The sequence below is a fragment of the Paramisgurnus dabryanus genome, chromosome 4, assembly GCF_030506205.2.
Source record: "Paramisgurnus dabryanus chromosome 4, PD_genome_1.1, whole genome shotgun sequence".
In the NCBI taxonomy this organism is placed as follows: domain Eukaryota; kingdom Metazoa; phylum Chordata; class Actinopteri; order Cypriniformes; family Cobitidae; genus Paramisgurnus; species Paramisgurnus dabryanus.
This window is the reverse complement of record NC_133340.1, coordinates 795,863-815,945: the sequence shown is the minus strand read 5'-3', so window position 1 is coordinate 815,945 and position 20,083 is coordinate 795,863. Positions and strand designations below refer to the sequence as shown.

The 20,083-nt window shown below is 38.1% G+C and overlaps 1 protein-coding gene across 5 annotated transcripts in view; it reads left to right on the top strand.

Moving 5' to 3' along the window:
• Positions 1-20,083, top strand: part of grin2bb (glutamate receptor, ionotropic, N-methyl D-aspartate 2B, genome duplicate b) — a 129,896-nt gene that overhangs the window by 93,135 nt on the left and 16,678 nt on the right. For all 5 annotated transcript variants that reach the window (XM_073814192.1, XM_073814191.1, XM_073814190.1 and 2 more), the window contains exons 7-12: positions 11,079-11,197; positions 11,376-11,580; positions 13,762-13,933; positions 16,910-17,063; positions 18,844-18,969; positions 19,260-19,489. In XM_073814192.1, the coding sequence (XP_073670293.1) occupies positions 11,079-11,197; positions 11,376-11,580; positions 13,762-13,933; positions 16,910-17,063; positions 18,844-18,969; positions 19,260-19,489 (1,006 nt within the window). The remainder of the gene's footprint in view (positions 1-11,078; positions 11,198-11,375; positions 11,581-13,761; positions 13,934-16,909; positions 17,064-18,843; positions 18,970-19,259; positions 19,490-20,083) is intronic.

The following is a 20,083-nucleotide window of genomic DNA, read 5'->3' as shown; positions in this document are numbered from 1 at the left end:
TTTGAATGACAGTGTTATGAGGTGGGCTAAATGAAAACCATCAGGCTCCATGACCTCTTGAGGACTCTAATGATCCGTTTCCACAATGATGGAGACGATTTAAATGGCATTCCAGGATTCACTATTATCATTCTAGAACACCCACCATGCTCCGTGGTGGATCTGTCAGTGATGATTGAGGGCTTTTCGGATGACTGGGTCATGTTCTGCGATGGTTAAGGGTCCGACACAGCCTCAGGGGTTTCTTCTGAGGTCAGCTGAAGGTTTCGGCACGGTATTAGAAGGTTAAATTTGATACACATGTCCTATAAAAGTTGAGAGCGGGGTCAAATGGAGTTACTTGTGCTTAACCTGGGCAAATCATTTGAGAGGACCATAAGCAGGTTATTCTCGTAAGTGGTTGTGATACCAGTGGCGGCCTGTGACTTCTTTTTTCAAGGGCGCACGATGCAAAGTTCGTCAACACATATATGTAGCCCGTCATGTGTGTGGTTCGTAATTTCAAAATATGTGTTCTGCGCGTCGAGTGATCCTATGTGCATCACGTGTCTTGTCAAAATAAGTGCCTGCTGCAGACGCGTCTAAAGGGTTTGTGATATAGAGACGCTCGCGTTTGCCAGATACTCTCATGCGAGTTTACTGTTAAGGAAGCGCCTTGCGTGTAGTTTTTGAACTTGAGCGTCTCTTTTATCATAAATGGTTTTGACGTGTGTGCAGCAGGCACTTATTTTGACAAACACGTGAAGCACATGGTTCACATGCCGCAACAAACACATATTTTGAAAACACAAGCAACACACATGACACTCCGAACACATATTTTGAATTTGCTCCCTTCGGATGAGCAGTCAAGAGCTGCCACTAAAAAAACTAAAAAAAAAAAGAGTAAAGAGAAGTTTAGGCCAATGGTTAATTGGCAGAATTTTTCAGCAAAATCCTTTAAATACACAAAAGATAAATTGAGGCCCTGTCCCAAATGGCACACTGCGGACTTGTGGGCTTCCTCAGAGTTCATACTTTGATGACATCATGTATTGCAGACTTTAGGGACCCTTGATGTGAGTCCACGAGGGTGCACCGGAGTTGTATTTAGGGACAGACTCAAGCGGAAGAGAAGTTGCCCATCATTGTGAACTCCTCCCATCCGTCATTTGATTGCTCTTTGCAAGGACTTCTGGGTTGGTAAAGTGCGTGGAGCCTGCAGCAGTGCGGGTTTCGCCGAAGACGCATCGAAGGTGCAAAAGGGGGCGCTGATGAGCACACTTCAGAGCTTAAAGATGACAATTTAAAGGCTCTCTAAGCGAATTCACGCGTTTTAGACCATAAAACATTTTTTGCTACATACAGCAAACATCTCTTCACTATCTGCTTGCTGCCTGTCCGCTGATCAAACTGTAAAAAAACACGATCTCTGTAGACAGCCCAGGCTCTAAAAACTTCAATATAAACACAGTGGCCAAACCTGCACCACAAAACAAAACAAAGTGTTCCAGCCAATAAACGCCAAGAAGGATTTGGGGGTTGGGTTTGGGCGCGTTCATGAAAGCACGGAAGGGAGGGGGAGGAGTTAACTACGCTCAGTTTGTTTGAAAACACATTTCAAAAATCAACAAACCGATTCGCTTAGAACGCCTTTAAGGGGTTAGCTCCGCTCGTCAATGTCAGTTCTCACACGGCCACCCAATCACAGTGGAGGAGGGGCGGGACATTACCACAGCAACCAACCGGCTCGCAGCTGAAGTATCACAGCTACCAAAGCGCTCAGCTGAAGAAAGCTGGCACTCAGCTGAAAAACAGATGGCATTCGGCGTCCTCAAGGCGTTTTCAGCCGCGTTTAAAAGTTTTGGTGTGTCCAGCCTCTAAGGCCACGAGACCGACAGGGACAGGGCCTGAATAAACAACGCTGTGAATCACATTCAAACTTCAATGTGGCAGTCACAAGGATCACAGCGCCTCCTATTGTGTGGTTCAGTTGTTTTTTTAATTTTTTCATTCTGACTTTTATTATTTGCAGTGTTTTAAGTTGCATCCTTAGTGATTTAGCAACTGTTTACCGTCTTGTCCAAAGAAATAGATTTTTGTAGAAGTTTAGGTTTTTGCCAAAAAAGCCTGCATGCACTTTATTTTAAATTGTTTTAAATATAAATAAAAATAACTAAAGTGACGTTTGTAAAAAGTAAGGCATTTCAGTTACTGACCAATAACCTTTTCAGTGCCATTAAAGTTAAATTACTGGACCTAAACATTTAGAGCTTAATAAAAATGCTTATTTACAAGAAAACATGGCAGGGGTTTTGCATTTGAACTCCTTAATTCTTAATATTTATCAAGGCACATCTAAATATTTTTATATATATTTATTAATAGATTATTATGTTTTATAGACATTTAATGATTTAATGAATATTTTCAGATGTTATAAAAATACTATATCTCATTTTATGCATTTGGCAGACACTTTTACTCAAGGAGCACATTTTTGTATATGTGCTCCTTGGGTTCAGACCCATGACCTTGTGCTCTGCTAACACAATGTTTTTTACACCAGTTTTGTGTTTTCTGATCGTTGTTTTTTATAAAGGACCAAAAGTCTAACAGTTGATCTGCACACAAACACACTGAAAGAAATACTTAAAGGAACAGTATGTAGGATTGTGGCCAAAATTGGTATTGCAATCACAAAACTTGTGGCTAAAACTGGTACTGCAATCACACAACTGGTGGCCAATACACAAAATGACAACATAAACATCAGTTGAGGGCTGCAACTCCACTTTTAAAATGATAATATCCTGGCCGGACCACTGTTGTGAGTGATATAAGTATTTGAAATGATAATGATTTCTTAATGTCTAGTGACATATCAGGGCCATTTAATGATTCATTGATATACATTTCTTACATACTGTTCCTTTAAGTTGCCAGATGTTTGGTTAAATTTAGTTAAATTTTTACAGTGTGTGGTTGTGTGCACATCCTCTATGCACTTTCTTCACGAATGCTTGGTTTGTTTTGACTCTTCTTTAGTGCTTATGGCCTGTGAAGAGGCTTTTATTCTCCACTTCAGTTAATTGTAACCCCTCAGGCTGCTAAGCTCAGATTCACTGAATGGCCAGCAAACTTGATGCCCAGCAAGTTTAATAAGGTGGTTTTGGATGGTTTTATTATACTTTTAGGCACTGCTAAAAAAGCTGACAATACCATCCACAGAAGTAGGTCAGGATATCGTTCGGTAGCTGCTTCTTTTGCGCTCTTTATACTGTATAAAAACATTAAACTGCTAAAATTGAAAACTTAAGTGTAATTGCTATTAAAAGTTGCACCCTGCGGTGTTAACTTGATTGCATTTTTCTGACCACTTTGAATTCGATTACCGAGTTGAAACTCGTACGATCTAGAGACTATTGTGACTATTTAAATAGAAATGTTTTTATAACTTAATGATAAAATAAATGTTTGCTTTCGCTTGCATTTTCTCTCTGTGTTCTGCTTCACACCTTCATTTATTTTTCCTTTCTCAATTAGAAAATACAAATAAACACTCTCTCTTTATTAAAATACTTTGCTGTAAGCATACAGTATATGCAATTCAGTTCCCATAGGTGGGTGGGTGTACCTTTAAGGAGACATGAGGTGTGTACGAATTGGTTTGTTTTGTATATTGATGGTGTGGTTACAAAGACTTCCCTGAGGAGGGCTTTGTTCATTACATGACATCCTGTGTAATAGAGGTAAAAAGGGTAATTAATCTATAGTTCACCCAAAAGACCCGGATCAAATTACAATGGCGGCTCAGTCCTCGAAGTCTAAAGACATATTTAGTGACTCCCCACATCACAGGGCTTGATTCAACGTCCCCCCGACGACATTCATGCCCAGAAGCATATAATCTGCTTTAATTATAAAACATAACATTAAAACACACATGCACACACACACACACATTTTAAAACCTATACACACTTTAACAGACTCAATTTTATGCATATATTGATTTGCACATGTGCTATTACATTGCATACTAATTGTGATTTTTACTGTGAAGAATGGACAGATTGCTCAGTTTATACTAAATCCTGTTTAGTTTAACATCAATTCTGTGTTTTGTTTTTTATGCCGCCATTTTGTTGTTCCATTTTTTAGTTTGATGCAATAATCATATATAATTTCCCAATAGCTGTTCAAGCTGTTCCCTGTTGACCTCTGAAGATTTCAAAAGATTGACAAGTCCTACAAAACAGCAAAGTGTCAGGCTGTTGTTATACGGTATAGATGTTAGATGTTATGTCAGACCAGAAATTACATATGAGAGGAAAATCTCAAATGTGAGACAGTAATTCATGAACGCTCGAATGGTTGCGCTTTCAATGGCCGCACTGTAAATCTAAAGATGACTTTTCCAGCGTCAGATCAATGCTAGAATTGAAAAATGTTGAATATGATAAATCTGGTTGGCTGTCATGTTGAATATCGATCTGTTTGTATTTATGGAGACGGATAAATGGGACTCTACTGCATCATGTGTCTAGCTGTAAGTGCAGAAGATGCTCGTCCTCACACCACGCGTCTTCCTCTCTCTCTCTCTCGGGTGAGATTACTGTTCCCATGGCAACACAGCAGATTGCTTGGAGATTGCTATGGTTGTGGGCACCATGGTAACGCATTTTATATGCTGCTCGGTCTCTCTCTCTCGCACACGTTCTCACTTTCATTCTCTCTGAAGGCAGTTTGAGGTTGTACATTCGCACTTGTGTCAGGAATCCAAACAGGCAGCCATGACGCACACTTCTGAGAGCTGATGCCGTTCAAGTTTGTGGTTGTAGGTTAAACAGATCAGGTGTGAACATACACTCTGTTTTAAGCCATGATTGGGTCAAATATGAACATTTTCTACCATTTAAAGGTGCAATGTGGGACTTTTTGAAGGATCTCTTGACAGAAATGCAATATAATATATATATAACTATATTATCAGTGTTTTATAAAGACCTTACGTAATTAACTGTAACCTGTTTTTATTAACTTAGAATTAACTGTTTTTATCTACATACACCACAGGTCTCTTTACATGGAAGTCGCCGCCATGTTTCTACATTTGGTACCACATGTCTATAAAGCAATAGAGACATAGCGCAGCGCGTCATAACCCGAAAACCACGCCCACCGGGGGGGGGACAATCCATCCGTCTCCATTGACTTTGTATTGCGAGAGGCTGCCTCCTTGTCATTTCTGGCTTATAACAAAAAACAGAATAAAGCATAAAAGCTGCTGCGTGACAAGATGTACAGCTAACAAGCCAAAAAACCCAGAAATACGTTTTTATAAGCTGTCAACCCCGAAAAACGAGCGTTTAAAGACACAAAAGTGGAAACCGGCAACTTTTCATAGTACTCCTATTAGTAGAACTGCGTCCACTAGGGGGAAACGTAGTCGGCGATCCACTATTTTCTCCTTAAAGGCTGAGTTTTACAGCTCGACAGCTTATAAAAACTTATTTCTGTGTTTTTTTATTTCTTTAGCTTTTATGCATTATTTTGTTTTTGTTATAAGCCAGAAATGACAAGGAGGCGGCCTCTCGCTATACAAAGTCAATGGAGACGGTTGGATTATTTCCCCCCCGGTGGGCGTGGTTTTCAAATTAGCATAACTGCGCTCTGTCTCTATGGCATTACCATGGTCTTATATTCATAAACTAATACAATGTACACATAGCCATGTTTTTTATAAGATGTGTGTGTTGGTGAAATTTGGCCACTTTTTGGTGTGTCAGATTTCCCAGTAAAGCATCAGGGTAGCTACTGTACATTATGAGGACCAGCCAATACATAAATAAACTTTGACTGACAAAAATAACAAGATTGACATAGATTAAATTAAAGGTATATGCATATACAGAAGTCAATGGAAAATGCGTGTTCTGTATTTGTAATTGTGGGAGAGTGTGTAAGTGGCCGTTTACATTTCGAGTCTAAAATTGCGCAGAAAACGTTACCGTGCCATTTCCTATTTTTCTTTTCAACATGCTTTCTATGCGGAATTCTGAAAAGTTTAGGTATTTTTAACTAGCTGCGCCACCGCTGTGCCTGGAGAGCGCGTCGCACCAAGCGGCTACATTCAAACGTGCACGTGCAAAACTTTAATTACCCCCATATATTACTGTATTTGGTAAATATTTCTCTTATTGATTTGGTTTCTCTTATTGGTTGACTTTTAATCCACCTGGAGCAAATTTCATTGTGTGCACAAATAAACACATTGTTACAGCAACTTAAGCTGAATGCACACTGCCAGTGACTATCAACAGTGGAGCAATGCGATCTCATTAATTTCAGTTGGAGCTTGCCGATTTCCGGCGACAGCAACCGTAGGTGACAGGAAGTTGGCATGTCCTGCTGTGCGACAAAGTCGGAAACAGTTTAACTTTGTGCAAATGATGAGCGACTTTCGGAACGAAAGCCAATGAGAGTGAAGCTGTGGAGTTCACGTCATCCGTCTTTTGTCATTTACTTAGAGGACAGTTACTCATTTGTTTATAGTTGGTATTTGGACAACCGGAATTAGGAGCGCTCCCTCTAAGGACCTCATTGAAAGAGACTTGCAACACACAAATCGCTGGCGACGAGCCATCTATTTGTTCAGTCTTTCCCTCTCTCTGTTTCTATATTTCTCTTTCAGTCTGTGTTGTTTAGAGCAGATATTTTATTTCTTGTGTGGTGTGAGTCGTTTTTGTGAGGCCGATTGTTGTCATAGCGACGACAGCCCACAGATGGAGGCAGGGAGCGAGGAGAGCAGCAGAGTTTTTACTGGCTCTGACACAAAACTTGTTGACACACATACGTGATACTCGCTCTGTGATGAAAATCTGCGTTTGTATCTCGGCTCAAGGGCACAAACACGCACACCTGACCGCGGGCTGATTTACTGTCACTGTCTAAATCAGGTCAGCTCTTTTGAATCATAAATTTCACACCCAAGATGGAAAAAAGCAAATGGCTTTCCAATGGTCAGTGTGATCTTTTTGACGTCACTATTATTATGAGAATGCAGTATTTCTTTTTTGACATTATAGTTTTTATATGATATTTGATATGGTATGGCACACTGTTCTACAAATAAATAAGATCCTTTTGAGAGTTTAGATTATACTGTATAAAATATTGTTTGCCAAGCCTTGTTATTTTTTTGCTGGATGATATAAAAAAGGAGTCACTAATAGAAGTCACACAATAGCATTTTGTTGTAAACTTTCATCTTTTTGTCCTCCAGTTCTTTTCAGTGTCCTATGGCATTATTAGCTGTGATGTCCGTGGTGCTGAACTCAAGTGCATCACATGTTAGTTAATCACCCACACCTCATCAGCTCTGCTTATTTGCGACCCTGAACTAATTTGCACTGCTCTTAGTAGATTGTGTGGTCATTATGGAAATCAGATGTTGCCCCTTTCTTATTTAATTTGCGCCTTTTTAAATAACCCACAGAAATTACCACTCCCATTTGCGCTTTTTTGGAATTGCGCTAATTTGCCACATTTAGTAAATCTGGCCCTAGATGTCTTATAGTCTCAGGACAATAAAACTTCCAATAATGCAATGTATTCTCTTCTATACTGTATGTTTTCTACATGTTTTCTTTTTCCTGTAAAGCTGCTTTGAAACTATCCGGTTGTTAAGTCTGACGTCATGCGCCTCTTCTTGGTCCAACCGCTCACAGATGTCATAGAAAAATATCAGAAATTAACGGCTATAATACCATCGAATCATAATGAAAAACTAAAAAACACACAATCCTAATTTTTATCTCGAAAACAAAATCCGAGATGACTAGACATGGATTTATGGACGTGGAATTTTTATGATTAGTTAATATATTGCTGTCTTTGATTCTGGGAGACTGAGAATCATCATATCAAACTAAGTTTTGTTTGTCTGATTATTCTGACTTGTTGTTTCCGTCCGGTTTCGGTGCATGATATACGTCACAACAACACGTTAGCGATTGGCTTTGGCAGATCCTGAGTGACTCTGGGCAGATCCAATAGTTTTAAACTTCAACAATGGACCCTCCTTAACGGAAGTAACGCTTTGCAATGGAGCGTGGCCAGACTCTCTGTACAAATGAAATGAATGTACGAGTCTGGTTGGACCAGGCTAATTCACCGTATCCCCCAAAGTTAGATAAGTCCATACATACCTCTCTCATCGGCTGTAACTCTGTCTGACGCAGCCCCCGCTAGCTTAGCTTAGCACAAAGACTGGAAGTGAATGGCTCCAGCAAGCATACTGCTCCCAATAAGTGACAAAATAACGCAATTTGCTATTTATGTGTTATGATTTGCATAGTCACACCACGTACAAATAACAAGGTCATATGAGACACAGCGATCTTTTAACCGTATACATACTGGGAACTATATTCTCAGAAGGCGAAGCACTGCTACATGGGCGGAGTGATTTGCACTACTCTGACCAAACTCTCTGCTCCTCACTAGGGGGCTTCTGGGGTGCTGCGAGCAAATCACTCCGCCCAAGTAGCAGTGCTTTGCCTTCTGAGAATATAGTTCCCAGTATGTATACGGTTAAAAGATCGCTGTGTCTCCTATGAGTGTTCGCGTTATTTTGTCACTTATTGGGAGCAGTATGCTAGCTGGAGCCATTCATTTTCAGTCTTTGTGCTAAGCTAAGCTAGCGGGGGCTGCGTCAGACAAGAGTTACAGCTTGCACGGAAATGAGAAAGGTATGTATGGACTTATCAAACTCTGGGGGATACGGTGAATAAGCTAAATGCCCAAAATGTGGTCTTGTTTCTTTAACAAGCGGATAGCAATTCATATAAATACATTTTAATTTAATTGCATAATATAACTGACTTTTTTGGATATACAGCAATTTCCATTATATTTATTTTTGATCATTTGGTTGTCATTTATTTCCCATAATTTTACTACAAATACTGCAAATAAGTGTTCAATCTTTATTATTACACTTTCAGCAAAAAGGATCAAGAAATGTCCCCATTTCCCCAAATGTCCCTCACTGGGGCAGTACTTTTGCAAAAATGTCCTAATATGTACCAGATATGTATACATTTGGTATTTTTTAATGTACTAATATGCACTCTTTGGTACCAGTGTACACCACTGAGGTACTAATATAAACTTTTTAGGTGCAGAGGTGTACTTTTGATGGTCCATTGGTGGACCATTTTTTTTTTTACAATTTTTCTGACAGTGTGAAGTCACATTGCTCTTGACAACTTAAACAAACGATTTTCGTTGAACACACATTACTTCCGCTAAACTCTGCTTAGAGTAGTTTATTTCTGATAACAAGCTAAATAAACAAGTAAATTACCTTCAAATCATAGCTAAAGCGTATCAAAAAAAAACTACACTTAGCTAACGTTACTGTGTAAAATGTGTCTTATATAATGTATACAATCTTAACTACAGATCGGCTGCCAAACCTCCCATCAAATAGCAGTGATCCCTCGTCTTTAGGAAACCAAACATCTGTTATTTTCGATGGGGTAAGAGTTCAGTTTAGAAGCTAGTCAGAAGTTAAACACATAGAATCAGGAAGATGAAACCGTCTATACATATCATGCAAATGTTGGAACATGTCGAGAATACCGGTTTTCAGGTTGGATCTCAAGGACAGAAACAACAACATAGTATGAATGCTTAAACAGACCGTATACAGACACTACAGTATGTCAGGGGTCTTTGCCGTTTCTCGGCTATGGATCACTTGGTGGATAGAGATATGGAGCAGAGACCCCCTGATGCATACTGTATTATACAAAACCAAGCCTTGCTGTTATCATATTCATGTATTTACTTATTTATATAATTAATTTTATGTTGTTAACAATACTTTATGGGGACATAGGATAGATATGAACACATTTATTTTTTTGGCACAAATTAGTTCGAGACCCATAAATAATGCCAGACACCTTCTGCCATTGACCCCTTAAGGCAGCGGTTCTCAAACTGTGAGGCATAAGATGGAGCCAGGGGGTCCAGTTTTATCAAATTGTATACAGTATAATACATTATTTATTATAAATTCTGTGTAATTAAACCAAGTGAATTTTCTTTGGGAGGTCCACAAAAGGATGCACCCTAAATGGGGGTTGGGGGGTTGGCATGCCGAAATGTTTGAGAACCACTGCCTTTGGGATTGCTGAGCTACAATTAAAGACCATTGTTTTATCTTCCCTAGATGAGGTCACTAAAGTGCAAGTCACTAGACTCAGTCAGTCCATTAAACGCTGCACAAAGTTGACTGTAGAGAAGGTTAGTGACATGAAAAAGGTTAATTACAACAGAGGTTAATTGCTTCATAACTCGCCCAACGGCATTATGCATGGACTTGAATAGATATTTGGCACATTCTTCTGGGGCAGTGAGGAAGAAAAAATATAGATGACAGCACGGAGTTATCTGATGAAGATGGAGGAGAGTAAAGGTGCATGAACTGATCCCTGGTTACTCCAGTGGTGAGCGCGTGGAGAATGAGCCTTTACTAATCTGGTAGGATCAAGAAGGTTGACTAGTTGCAGGTTTAAGATGAACTGTGTGGTTGACCAAGCTGCGTGCCCTAGGCAGGTGCAGTGTAATAAAGCTTTGGACATTTAGGTTGGATGATATGTTGATATCGTGCATTTAAAAAAATATTCAGTACTTAATTCTGAGTTATGGTCAGAGGAACACTGTAATAAATGATTTTCCATGGATTCTCCTGAGCATTTTTGGGCTTTGTTTTTCCCAAGACAATCCAACGGGATGCATTAAAAAGCCATAATAATGGTTTTGTGACCGGGAGGCTGCCAGATCCACATCCTATTGTGAATATAATTTGCTATGGCCTCTAGCAACAGACCAGCTTTCCTGAATAGTAAATGTGTATGCGGACGTATACAGATACAGCAGTGCTCAAAAACCTATAGGCATACAGTAATGCTGTGTAAAATGCTGACAATGAGGGATTCAGAAAACCGCAGGACTGATTCTGTAGAAATGTGCTGTCAGTTTCCGTTGATGCTCACCAAATGTTCCCTCTCTTTTCTTTTTAGGTATCTCATGAATGTGACGTTTGAAGGGCGTAACCTCTCCTTCAGTGAAGATGGTTTTCAGATGCACCCGAAGTTGGTCATTATTCTGTTAGATAAGGAGAGGCAATATGACCGGGTAGGTTTCTTTTTTAGTTAAAGGGGACTATTTATCTGTCTTTATCTTAATTCAAGGTTTTAGTAATCCTGAAATTTAGCTTGAACGAATCCAATCTCAGCCACTTCAACCTCAACGCCCTCTCATTTTCTTACTTGTTATACATCTTTCCTCTTTTGCTCTCTTTGCTCTTTCACAGGTAGGGAAATGGGAGAACGGCTCTCTAAGTATGAAGTACCACGTGTGGCCTCGGTTTGAGCTCTACTCGGACGCAGAAGAACGTGAGGATGACCACCTGTCCATTGTTACGCTGGAGGAGGCTCCGTTTGTTATTGTGGAGGATGTTGACCCTCTCAGTGGCACCTGCATGAGGAATACAGTACCCTGTAGAAAGCAGCTTAAACTCCAGTGAGAAACTTATAGACTATTGCTTGGAACAGTACAGTGATTCAAGAAACGCGGTTTTAGTGTAGTTTGCAATTCAGATTTACCACAGATTTTAAACCCGCAGAGACTGAGAAAAATGTTGGGTGACAGACTGAGAAATGTTTAAACAATGTCAACCTTAACCTAAATGACAAATAAGTGCAGTTTACCACATCTAAAAATGGAATATATATATATATGAAGAGTTTGGTTCCAAAACGCAATAAACGCCAAAAAAACGAGTTACTGCCAAAATCAGTATTATATTAGTTCAGTATTTTAAAGTAAATTCTTAATTTTACGCAAAATCTGTTATTCTGTCATCTATTCCCCATTTTTCCCCAAAACGCAATAAACGCCACTCCTCCTTTTCTACAGAATGCAATAAATCCGCTCCACAAATTACAGCGCACCATTCCACACAATGTAAACAAACATGGCGGTGCGTTGAGTACACAGAGTCTTAGTTTTCCTCATCTACTTTGTACTTCGTGATCAACAAACAAACAAAAACGAAATAATACTTTAATAGCATTGATAAACCTGTGGTTTTCTGTGACGGGAAAGAAACGTAAGCCATCAACATCTAATAATTTACGCGAGAGGCACTCGGGAGACGAACGCTTGTTCTCCCGACAGCATCTAGCTTCTCTCGTGCTAACACATTGACCCCAAGGGATCTTATGAAAAACTTTCCATAATTTTACTCAAAGTCAACGAGAATCACAGCTGATCGCTGTGAAAAATGTTAAGCGACAACGGAGCAATGACAGTGTTCCAATATAACAAAGTAAGTGTTTTGATTAATGCCATTAATGTTTATTTTTTTAATCAGTGTGTACAATTGTTCAACTAAATGAATATAAAATGGCAAAAATGAATGCACATTTATACATGATTGAATAGATTTATAGCATTTTGAAAAAAAAAATCGTTTTTATAATAAATCTTTGAAAATCAAGTTATGGATTTGAATTTTTTTATGTTTTAATAACCTAAAGATGCTATGTGAACGTTTGTAACAGAAAAAAGTGGTTTTCATCTTGTCACTTTCTTGGTATAGAAAACACGTTTTTACCGAAATTTGTCAAAATGGATTTATTGCGTTTTGGAACCAAACTCTTCATATATAAAGTCTAATATAAACTAGAGATGCATCAGCTGTTGGTATAGGTAGCCTTTTATTACCTATATTATCGGTGCAACTCTAATTTAAACCTGTATATAAATATATAAATACATTTATAAAACCGTTAGTTCCAATCCTTGATTCTGATTGGTCAATAGATGTGCTTTATTCACAATAAAACACGGCTATGACCGCTTCACCTAACGGTTCTGTTGATCACTGCACCCTTAGCAACATTTAGTAACGGCTTCGCGTCGTGCCTAACAAGGCCCTTCAGCCGTTACTTATTCACGATACAGCACAGCCTTTCGTACCTTATTGCTTACATATATGGTATACAAGTGCTGGTCATATAATTAGAATATCATCAAAAATATGTTATCCCTATTGCTTGTACACATTTTTCTACCACATCTTTTCCTTCCCTTCGCCTTTTGTGTCTTGCCCGCCTTGTGCAAGGTGTCAATGTTCGTCTTTTGGAAAACTGTCAAGTCAGCAGTCTTCCCCATGATTGTGTAGCCTACAGAACTAGATTGAGAGGCCATTTAAAGGCCTTTGCAGGTGTTTTGAGTTCATTAGCTGATTAGAGTGTGCCATCAGGTGTCTTCAATATTGAACCTTTTCACAGTACTTTAATTTGGGATTTTTCTTAGTTGTCAGATATAATCATCAAAATTTAAAGAAATAAACATTTGAAATATGTCAGTCTGTGTGTAATGAATGCATATAATATACAAGTTTCACTTTTTGAATGGAATTAGTGAAATAAATCAACTTTTTGACGATATTGTAGTTATATGACCAGCACCTGTATGGTCATTGCCTTGTTCTATCACAGTATATGCAATGATTATTGCTGTGGCCATTAGTTATCTTGATGCATTGATTAATTTCTTCACATGCAGATTCTTTACATGGTATTTTGATGAAGGATTGATTAACAGCCACATCAAAATCATACATACACTGTCTTCACTAAATATGCTAAAACATTAATATTCTCATCTGTTTTTATCCAAATTCCCCACCCCTAGAAATCAGACTGGAGATTCAGGGATCTATATTAAACGCTGTTGCAAGGGCTTCTGTATAGACATCCTCAAAAAGATCGCCAAGTCTGTCAAATTCACCTATGATCTCTACCTGGTGACCAATGGGAAGCATGGCAAGAAGATCAATGGGACATGGAATGGAATGGTTGGTGAGGTGAGTTTCAAAATGCTTTTAGGAAAAAACTACTGACCTTCATAAAACATACATTGTTACATTTATGACTGTAGATGCTTTTATTCAAAGTGACATACAGTGCATTTTTTATTAGTGAATTCGAACCCATGACCTTTGCACTGCAAGTGCAATTCTTTACCAGTTGAGCCGCCATTTTATTTCTTCGAACTCGTCCAATCACATTCTCCGTGCACGCCCACACATAGAATTGTGGGACAAGACGATGAAGGTATCTCGGTAGTCAGGAAGTAAATCAAACATTGGATTCTGACGTGCGTTCATGCCTTGGAATGCTGCCTCCAAGGGAGTATTTTAGAGCTCCCTAATTAATGCATCATATCAGTTGAGACAAAATCTTTCCCGAAGGGGGAGGCAAGGACTGGAATTAAAAAGCATTGGCTTAGATCATGCAGAGTTTGTGTTTGTTATTTTTTCATACTACATTACTGATAAAGATAAAAGTTTGTCTGTTACTCTAAAACATGGATGTTGCCCATTAAGCCTATTCACTCATTCTGGTGTTTTAGGGAAAGAGACAAAAGTTGTCAACTTTTGTTCTTCTGCTACCGTATCTCTGCACATTGTGTATGAGAGGTGCCTTACACTGGAGAACTGTGTGTGCTTACAGATCCTAACATTCAGTTTTTAGTGTTCCCATTATTTTTTGCCGTAGGAAAATGGATATTCAAAAAGAGCATATAAACCTTTCAAGACATGGCTGCTATAAAATATATGCTATATGCTGTTGAAAGTCTGTCTGAACTTTCTTAAAAAATAGTTTTAAATAGCAGAATACCTACTTTAAAAACCACACTACCCATACAGTAGTTTTATTGTCGTCTCATATTGACTGCATTTTTTTCATTCTTTTTTGTTTTTTAAAGTTTCCTAATAATAGAAATTAATATGTTGGCACTATTATATATTTGTCTACAATATTCATTTCAAACATTAGAGCATACTTTTTTTATGGTCATGAGAAACTTTTCAGTCAAGAGTTAAAGGAAAACACCACCGTTTTTCAATATTTTATTATGTTCTTACCTCAACTTAGACTAATTAATACATACATATCTTTATTCAATGCGTGCAGTTAATATTTGTACAACGCGTCATGAATGTGTTAGCATTTAGCCTAGCCCCATTCATTCCTTAGGATCCAAACAGGGATGAATTTAGAAGCCACCAAACACTTCCATGTTTTCCCTATTTAAAGGGACATGAGTAGTTACACGAGTAAGTATGGTGGCACAAAATAAAACGTGGTGATTTTTTAAGTGGATAAAAATGAAAACTATATTGTATCACTTCGACCTTGGCGCACAGTAACAACATCACTCCTGACTCCTCCCCCTCTTGCTCAAACTTCTGTCAATATTACTGCTCTCGAGGTCGAAGTGCTGCAAACTAAGTGCTCTTCCAATATACAGTAGTTCTCATTTTTATCCTCTTAAAAAATCCCCATGTTTTATTTGTGCCACTTACTCATGTCTTTAAATAGGGAAAACATGGAAGTGTTTGGTGGCTTCTATATTCATCCATGTTTGGATCCTAAGGAATGAATTGGGCTAGGCTAAATGCTAACACATTCACGACATGTTGTACAAAGATTAAGTGCATGCATTGAAAAAAGATAGGTATGTATAAATGTGTCTAAGTTGAGCTAAGAACATAGTAAAATATTGAAAATGGTGGTGTTTTCCTTTAAAACATTTGAACGTATACTGTAAAAATTCTTTGTTGCACTTAAATTAAAAAAAAAAAAAAAAAAACATTCTTGAATAGTGCGGAGGAAATTATAAAAATCATAAAAACTAAAGCTAATTCAACTTTTTTGCTATTGCAAATAATCATGAATGTTAAAATGAACGGTCAATTCAAATTAAATAAACTCAAAAATGTAAGTGCAACAAGTAATTTTCCAATTGTTGGATTTACGTAATTCAATCATAGATACTGTTTTCACATGATTGAATAAGTTTTCTTAAAATAAACTTAACATGTTACCTCTGTGGATACATGTTAATATTTTATATAACTTATTTCCATTATTGAATTATGTAAATCCAACAATTCTTTTATTTAGTGTATATGGTTTTGGCATTTCTGGACTGATATGCATGAATGTATTCATGTATGCAGTGTGAATATTTATAACTTACTTTTTAAACTTCGAGTCTATAGGCTGATTTTATATGAGTTTGTAAATGGACAATCTGAACAGTGTGTCTAATCACAAGGACAGATGAAAGAGCGGGAGAGTGAAAGCTAGCGATTTTCCCAAACCTCAAGGGTAAATACAGCTGGTACATTAATTCAGACGAGGAAAAATTTTTGGTTACCGAATCGCATTTAAATCCACAGATGAAACGGAAGTAGCACGTACAGTACAGTTCACTTTCATACTCAAATGAATGCTCTCGAAAGTGAGGCACATTCAGAGAGACTTTTAGTAGCTTGTTCTGTTTGCCTAATGGCTATAAGACATAATCTTGTTGACTGATGAGTGCAACGCCATAATATAACACTCAAACATATAAAATATGATCTCATGTTTAGAAAAGACATACAGTAGATAGGCTTTCTGTTACAAGCACCATCTGTTCACAAGCACCATTAACTCTGTTTTGTCCCATTTTTCTGAATCACCAGAGGCCTTTTGTGTGTTATTTTAAATGTACCTGCACATGTGATGGTTTGGGGAAGTAGTGGTTTGGGTGATAGGAAGGAGAAATGGCTATTTAAAGCTACTGTGAAAGTAACCTGATTCCTGTCTTCAATACCTTCTTATTTCTTTCCTTTTGGTCTTTTCATTCACCGGTTTAATCTTTTTTTTTCATATTTGTCTCTCATACTGTGCTTCCTGTAATATACTTCAGACTGCGGCATGCCCGGTCCAGTCTGTGTTCACAAGAGCTGTAATGTAACTTACTGTGTTACATTTCTTGTATCCAGGTGGTGCTTAAGAATGCCCACATGGCGGTTGGGTCCCTGACCATAAATGAAGAGAGATCAGAGGTCATTGACTTCTCCGTGCCCTTCATAGAGACAGGAATTAGTGTCATGGTCTCTCGTAGCAATGGCACGGTGTCCCCTTCTGCCTTTTTAGGTAAGTGTAGTCATTATGCAGTCTGGTCTACGACCAACAAGTGCAGAACGCAAAAACAAATAAACTGTGTGGATTTAATAACTTTATGGGGCGATTTCCCTGACAGGGCTTATTCTAGTCCCAGACTGATCATATAGCATGAACTTAACCCTAATCGTAAATTTGTGGTAACAAAGCATACATTGGGATTTAAAAGATTCAATAATTCAGAGTAATGCCGAATAACCAAACATTTATCTAAATTCTAAAATTATCGAAGATACTTATTTATTTAATTCATAATTACAAATAATGAGATTTTATCTTTTGGAGTCGGATAAAATTATCTAAACTGTGTAACGTTAAAACGTTATGGGTAAGCGCCAGAAAAGACAGGGCATGCAAGGACCCTGCGCCATGCTGATTGGTTTCCGCCATTTGGCCAAACTGATGTTTTTTCTCTTATACAAGATGTACACCAGTATTGTTTTTTGTAAGGTATGTTTGTAAAAACTACTTAAAGGGATAGTTCGGCCAAAAATGATATTAAACCCATGATTTACTCACCCCCCAGCTGTCCGAGTTGCATATGTCCATCGTTTTTCATATTTTAACTAAGATGGCGGCGCTACCAGAAGGTATTTATTTACGTTATTTACAACACCGCACGGATTACCCTCAGAAGACCTTTGTTTATCATCCTGGAGCCGTTTGGATTTATTTTGTGAAGGATGGACGCACTTTATTTGGACTTGAAGGTCGAGGACACCGTAACATTACATTTAATCAACTGAAAGATCTAAAACATTTTCTAAAATATCCGAAAATGAGTTTGTCAGAAAAACGATGGACATATGCAACTCGGACAGATTGGGGGTGAGTAAATCATGGGTTTAATATCACTTTTGACCGAACTATCCCTTTAAAGGCGGGGTGCATGATTTTTGAAAAAGACTTTGGAAAAGGGAGTCGGGGCTGAGTACCAAAACATACTTGTAGCCAATCAGCAGTAAGGGGCGTGTCTACGAACCAACATCGTTGCCTGGGTTGCGTATGTGTGGGGCGGGTGTATCAAAAAAAGGTCCAGATTCTATTGGGGTAGGGGCGTGTTTGTTTAGTTGATTTCAAATATCAACATTGGCTTTCAGAGATCATGCACCCCGCCTTTAAAGCTCATAATATAACTAAGGCCTAGTCCTGGATTAATCTAAACCCTTCCCCAAAAACTTTAAAGCTTTACATTCCATAATAGATATGTCATGTTTTCGATATACTGTATATCTTTCTAGTTTTCTGTGCAGACCAGTGGTTATTGATGTTGGTCAATATGAGACCCATTTAACTACAACAACGCAGCAATGATGTTTAACTACTTAATAATCTATAAAAGTGGTTCTCAAACCTTTTCAGAGTGCGGCCCCCCTTATTTACGGTGCCTCCCAAAGAAAATTTGACAAATTTGTTTTAAAACATTTAACATTTAACATATGAAAATATACAAAGTAATGTTGTTGTTTAATAGCCTTATTTGTTTTAGGTTTAATTACACAGAATTCATGTATCTATAAAATGTCATAAAACTTGGGCCCCCCGGTACCATTTCGCGGCCCCCAGTTTGAAAAACCACTGATCTATACATGCAGTATAAAATATACAAACTATAGTTTATAAAATGCCTTATCAATTTCAAATCACTTCTAGTTCTGTGTATACACACACACAAGTGTAATTGGATTCAAGAAAAGTGGTTTCGTCACAAATAATGCCCTTTATTTTTCTTTTCTCCTTTTTTCGCTTTCAGAGCCCTTCAGCGCTGATGTCTGGGTAATGATGTTCGTTATGCTGTTGATAGTTTCAGCCGTAGCAGTCTTCATCTTTGAATACTTCAGTCCTGTTGGCTATAATCGCTGCTTGGCGGACGGGCGAGGTGTGCAGACACGCACTTACAAATACATGCACACATACAGAGCTGTCAAACACCCATACACCATTTGGTCTGTCTATGCATAAACCTCTGCTTAGAAGAAACACAGGACAATTTAATCTTTAAGTTTTAGATATTACAGTAATATGTCTGTTTTGAAATGAATGCACTGGTTCCCTTACTGCTTTTGATTTGAAGTATGACTATAAATAATGCCTTTTCATCTATCTTGTAATTTATGATTCCTAACATAATATCTCTCCTTAACTTTCTACTTCCCTATGCACTGTTAGAGCCTGGTGGTCCATCCTTCACTATCGGAAAAGCTATTTGGCTACTTTGGGGTTTGGTCTTCAATAACTCTGTGCCCGTGCAGAACCCCAAAGGCACCACGAGTAAGATCATGGTATCGGTGTGGGCCTTCTTTGCTGTAATATTCCTGGCCAGCTACACAGCCAACCTGGCTGCATTTATGATCCAAGAAGAGTATGTGGACCAAGTGACTGGCCTGAGTGACAAAAAGGTACCAGGGATCTTTCTTGACATCATTTTCTTGTCTGAAATGTAACTGCATTTCATTGTTATTAAAAACACAGTTCTTATTGATCTCATTTTTCTTACGGTCAATACAGATATATTACAACTTTAGTGCATAAATGAGCCTGCTTTGGACATGACTTGACTCCGCTTTCTCCTTGATGTTAACAGCCAAAGCTTGGATTACACTACACAACTTAAAAAGGCTTAAGAGATTTTACAATACTTTTTTAAGATGTAAAATAAGTCCAATAAGTGTCCCCAAAGTATGTATGTGCAGTTCTAGCTCAAAATACCATATAGATAATTTATAATATCATGTTAAAACACCACTTTGTTGGTGTGAGCAAAAATGTGTGTCCTTTAAATGCAAATGAGCTGATTACTGCACTAAATGGCAGTGCTGTGGTTGGATAGTGCATATTAAGGGGCGGTATTATCCCCTTCTGACATCACAACGGGAGCCAAATTTCAATGACCTATTTTTTCACATGCTTGCAGAGAATGGTTTACTAAAACTATGTTGATTTTTTTCACATTTTTTAGGTTGATTGAAGCACTGGGGAGCAAATTATACATT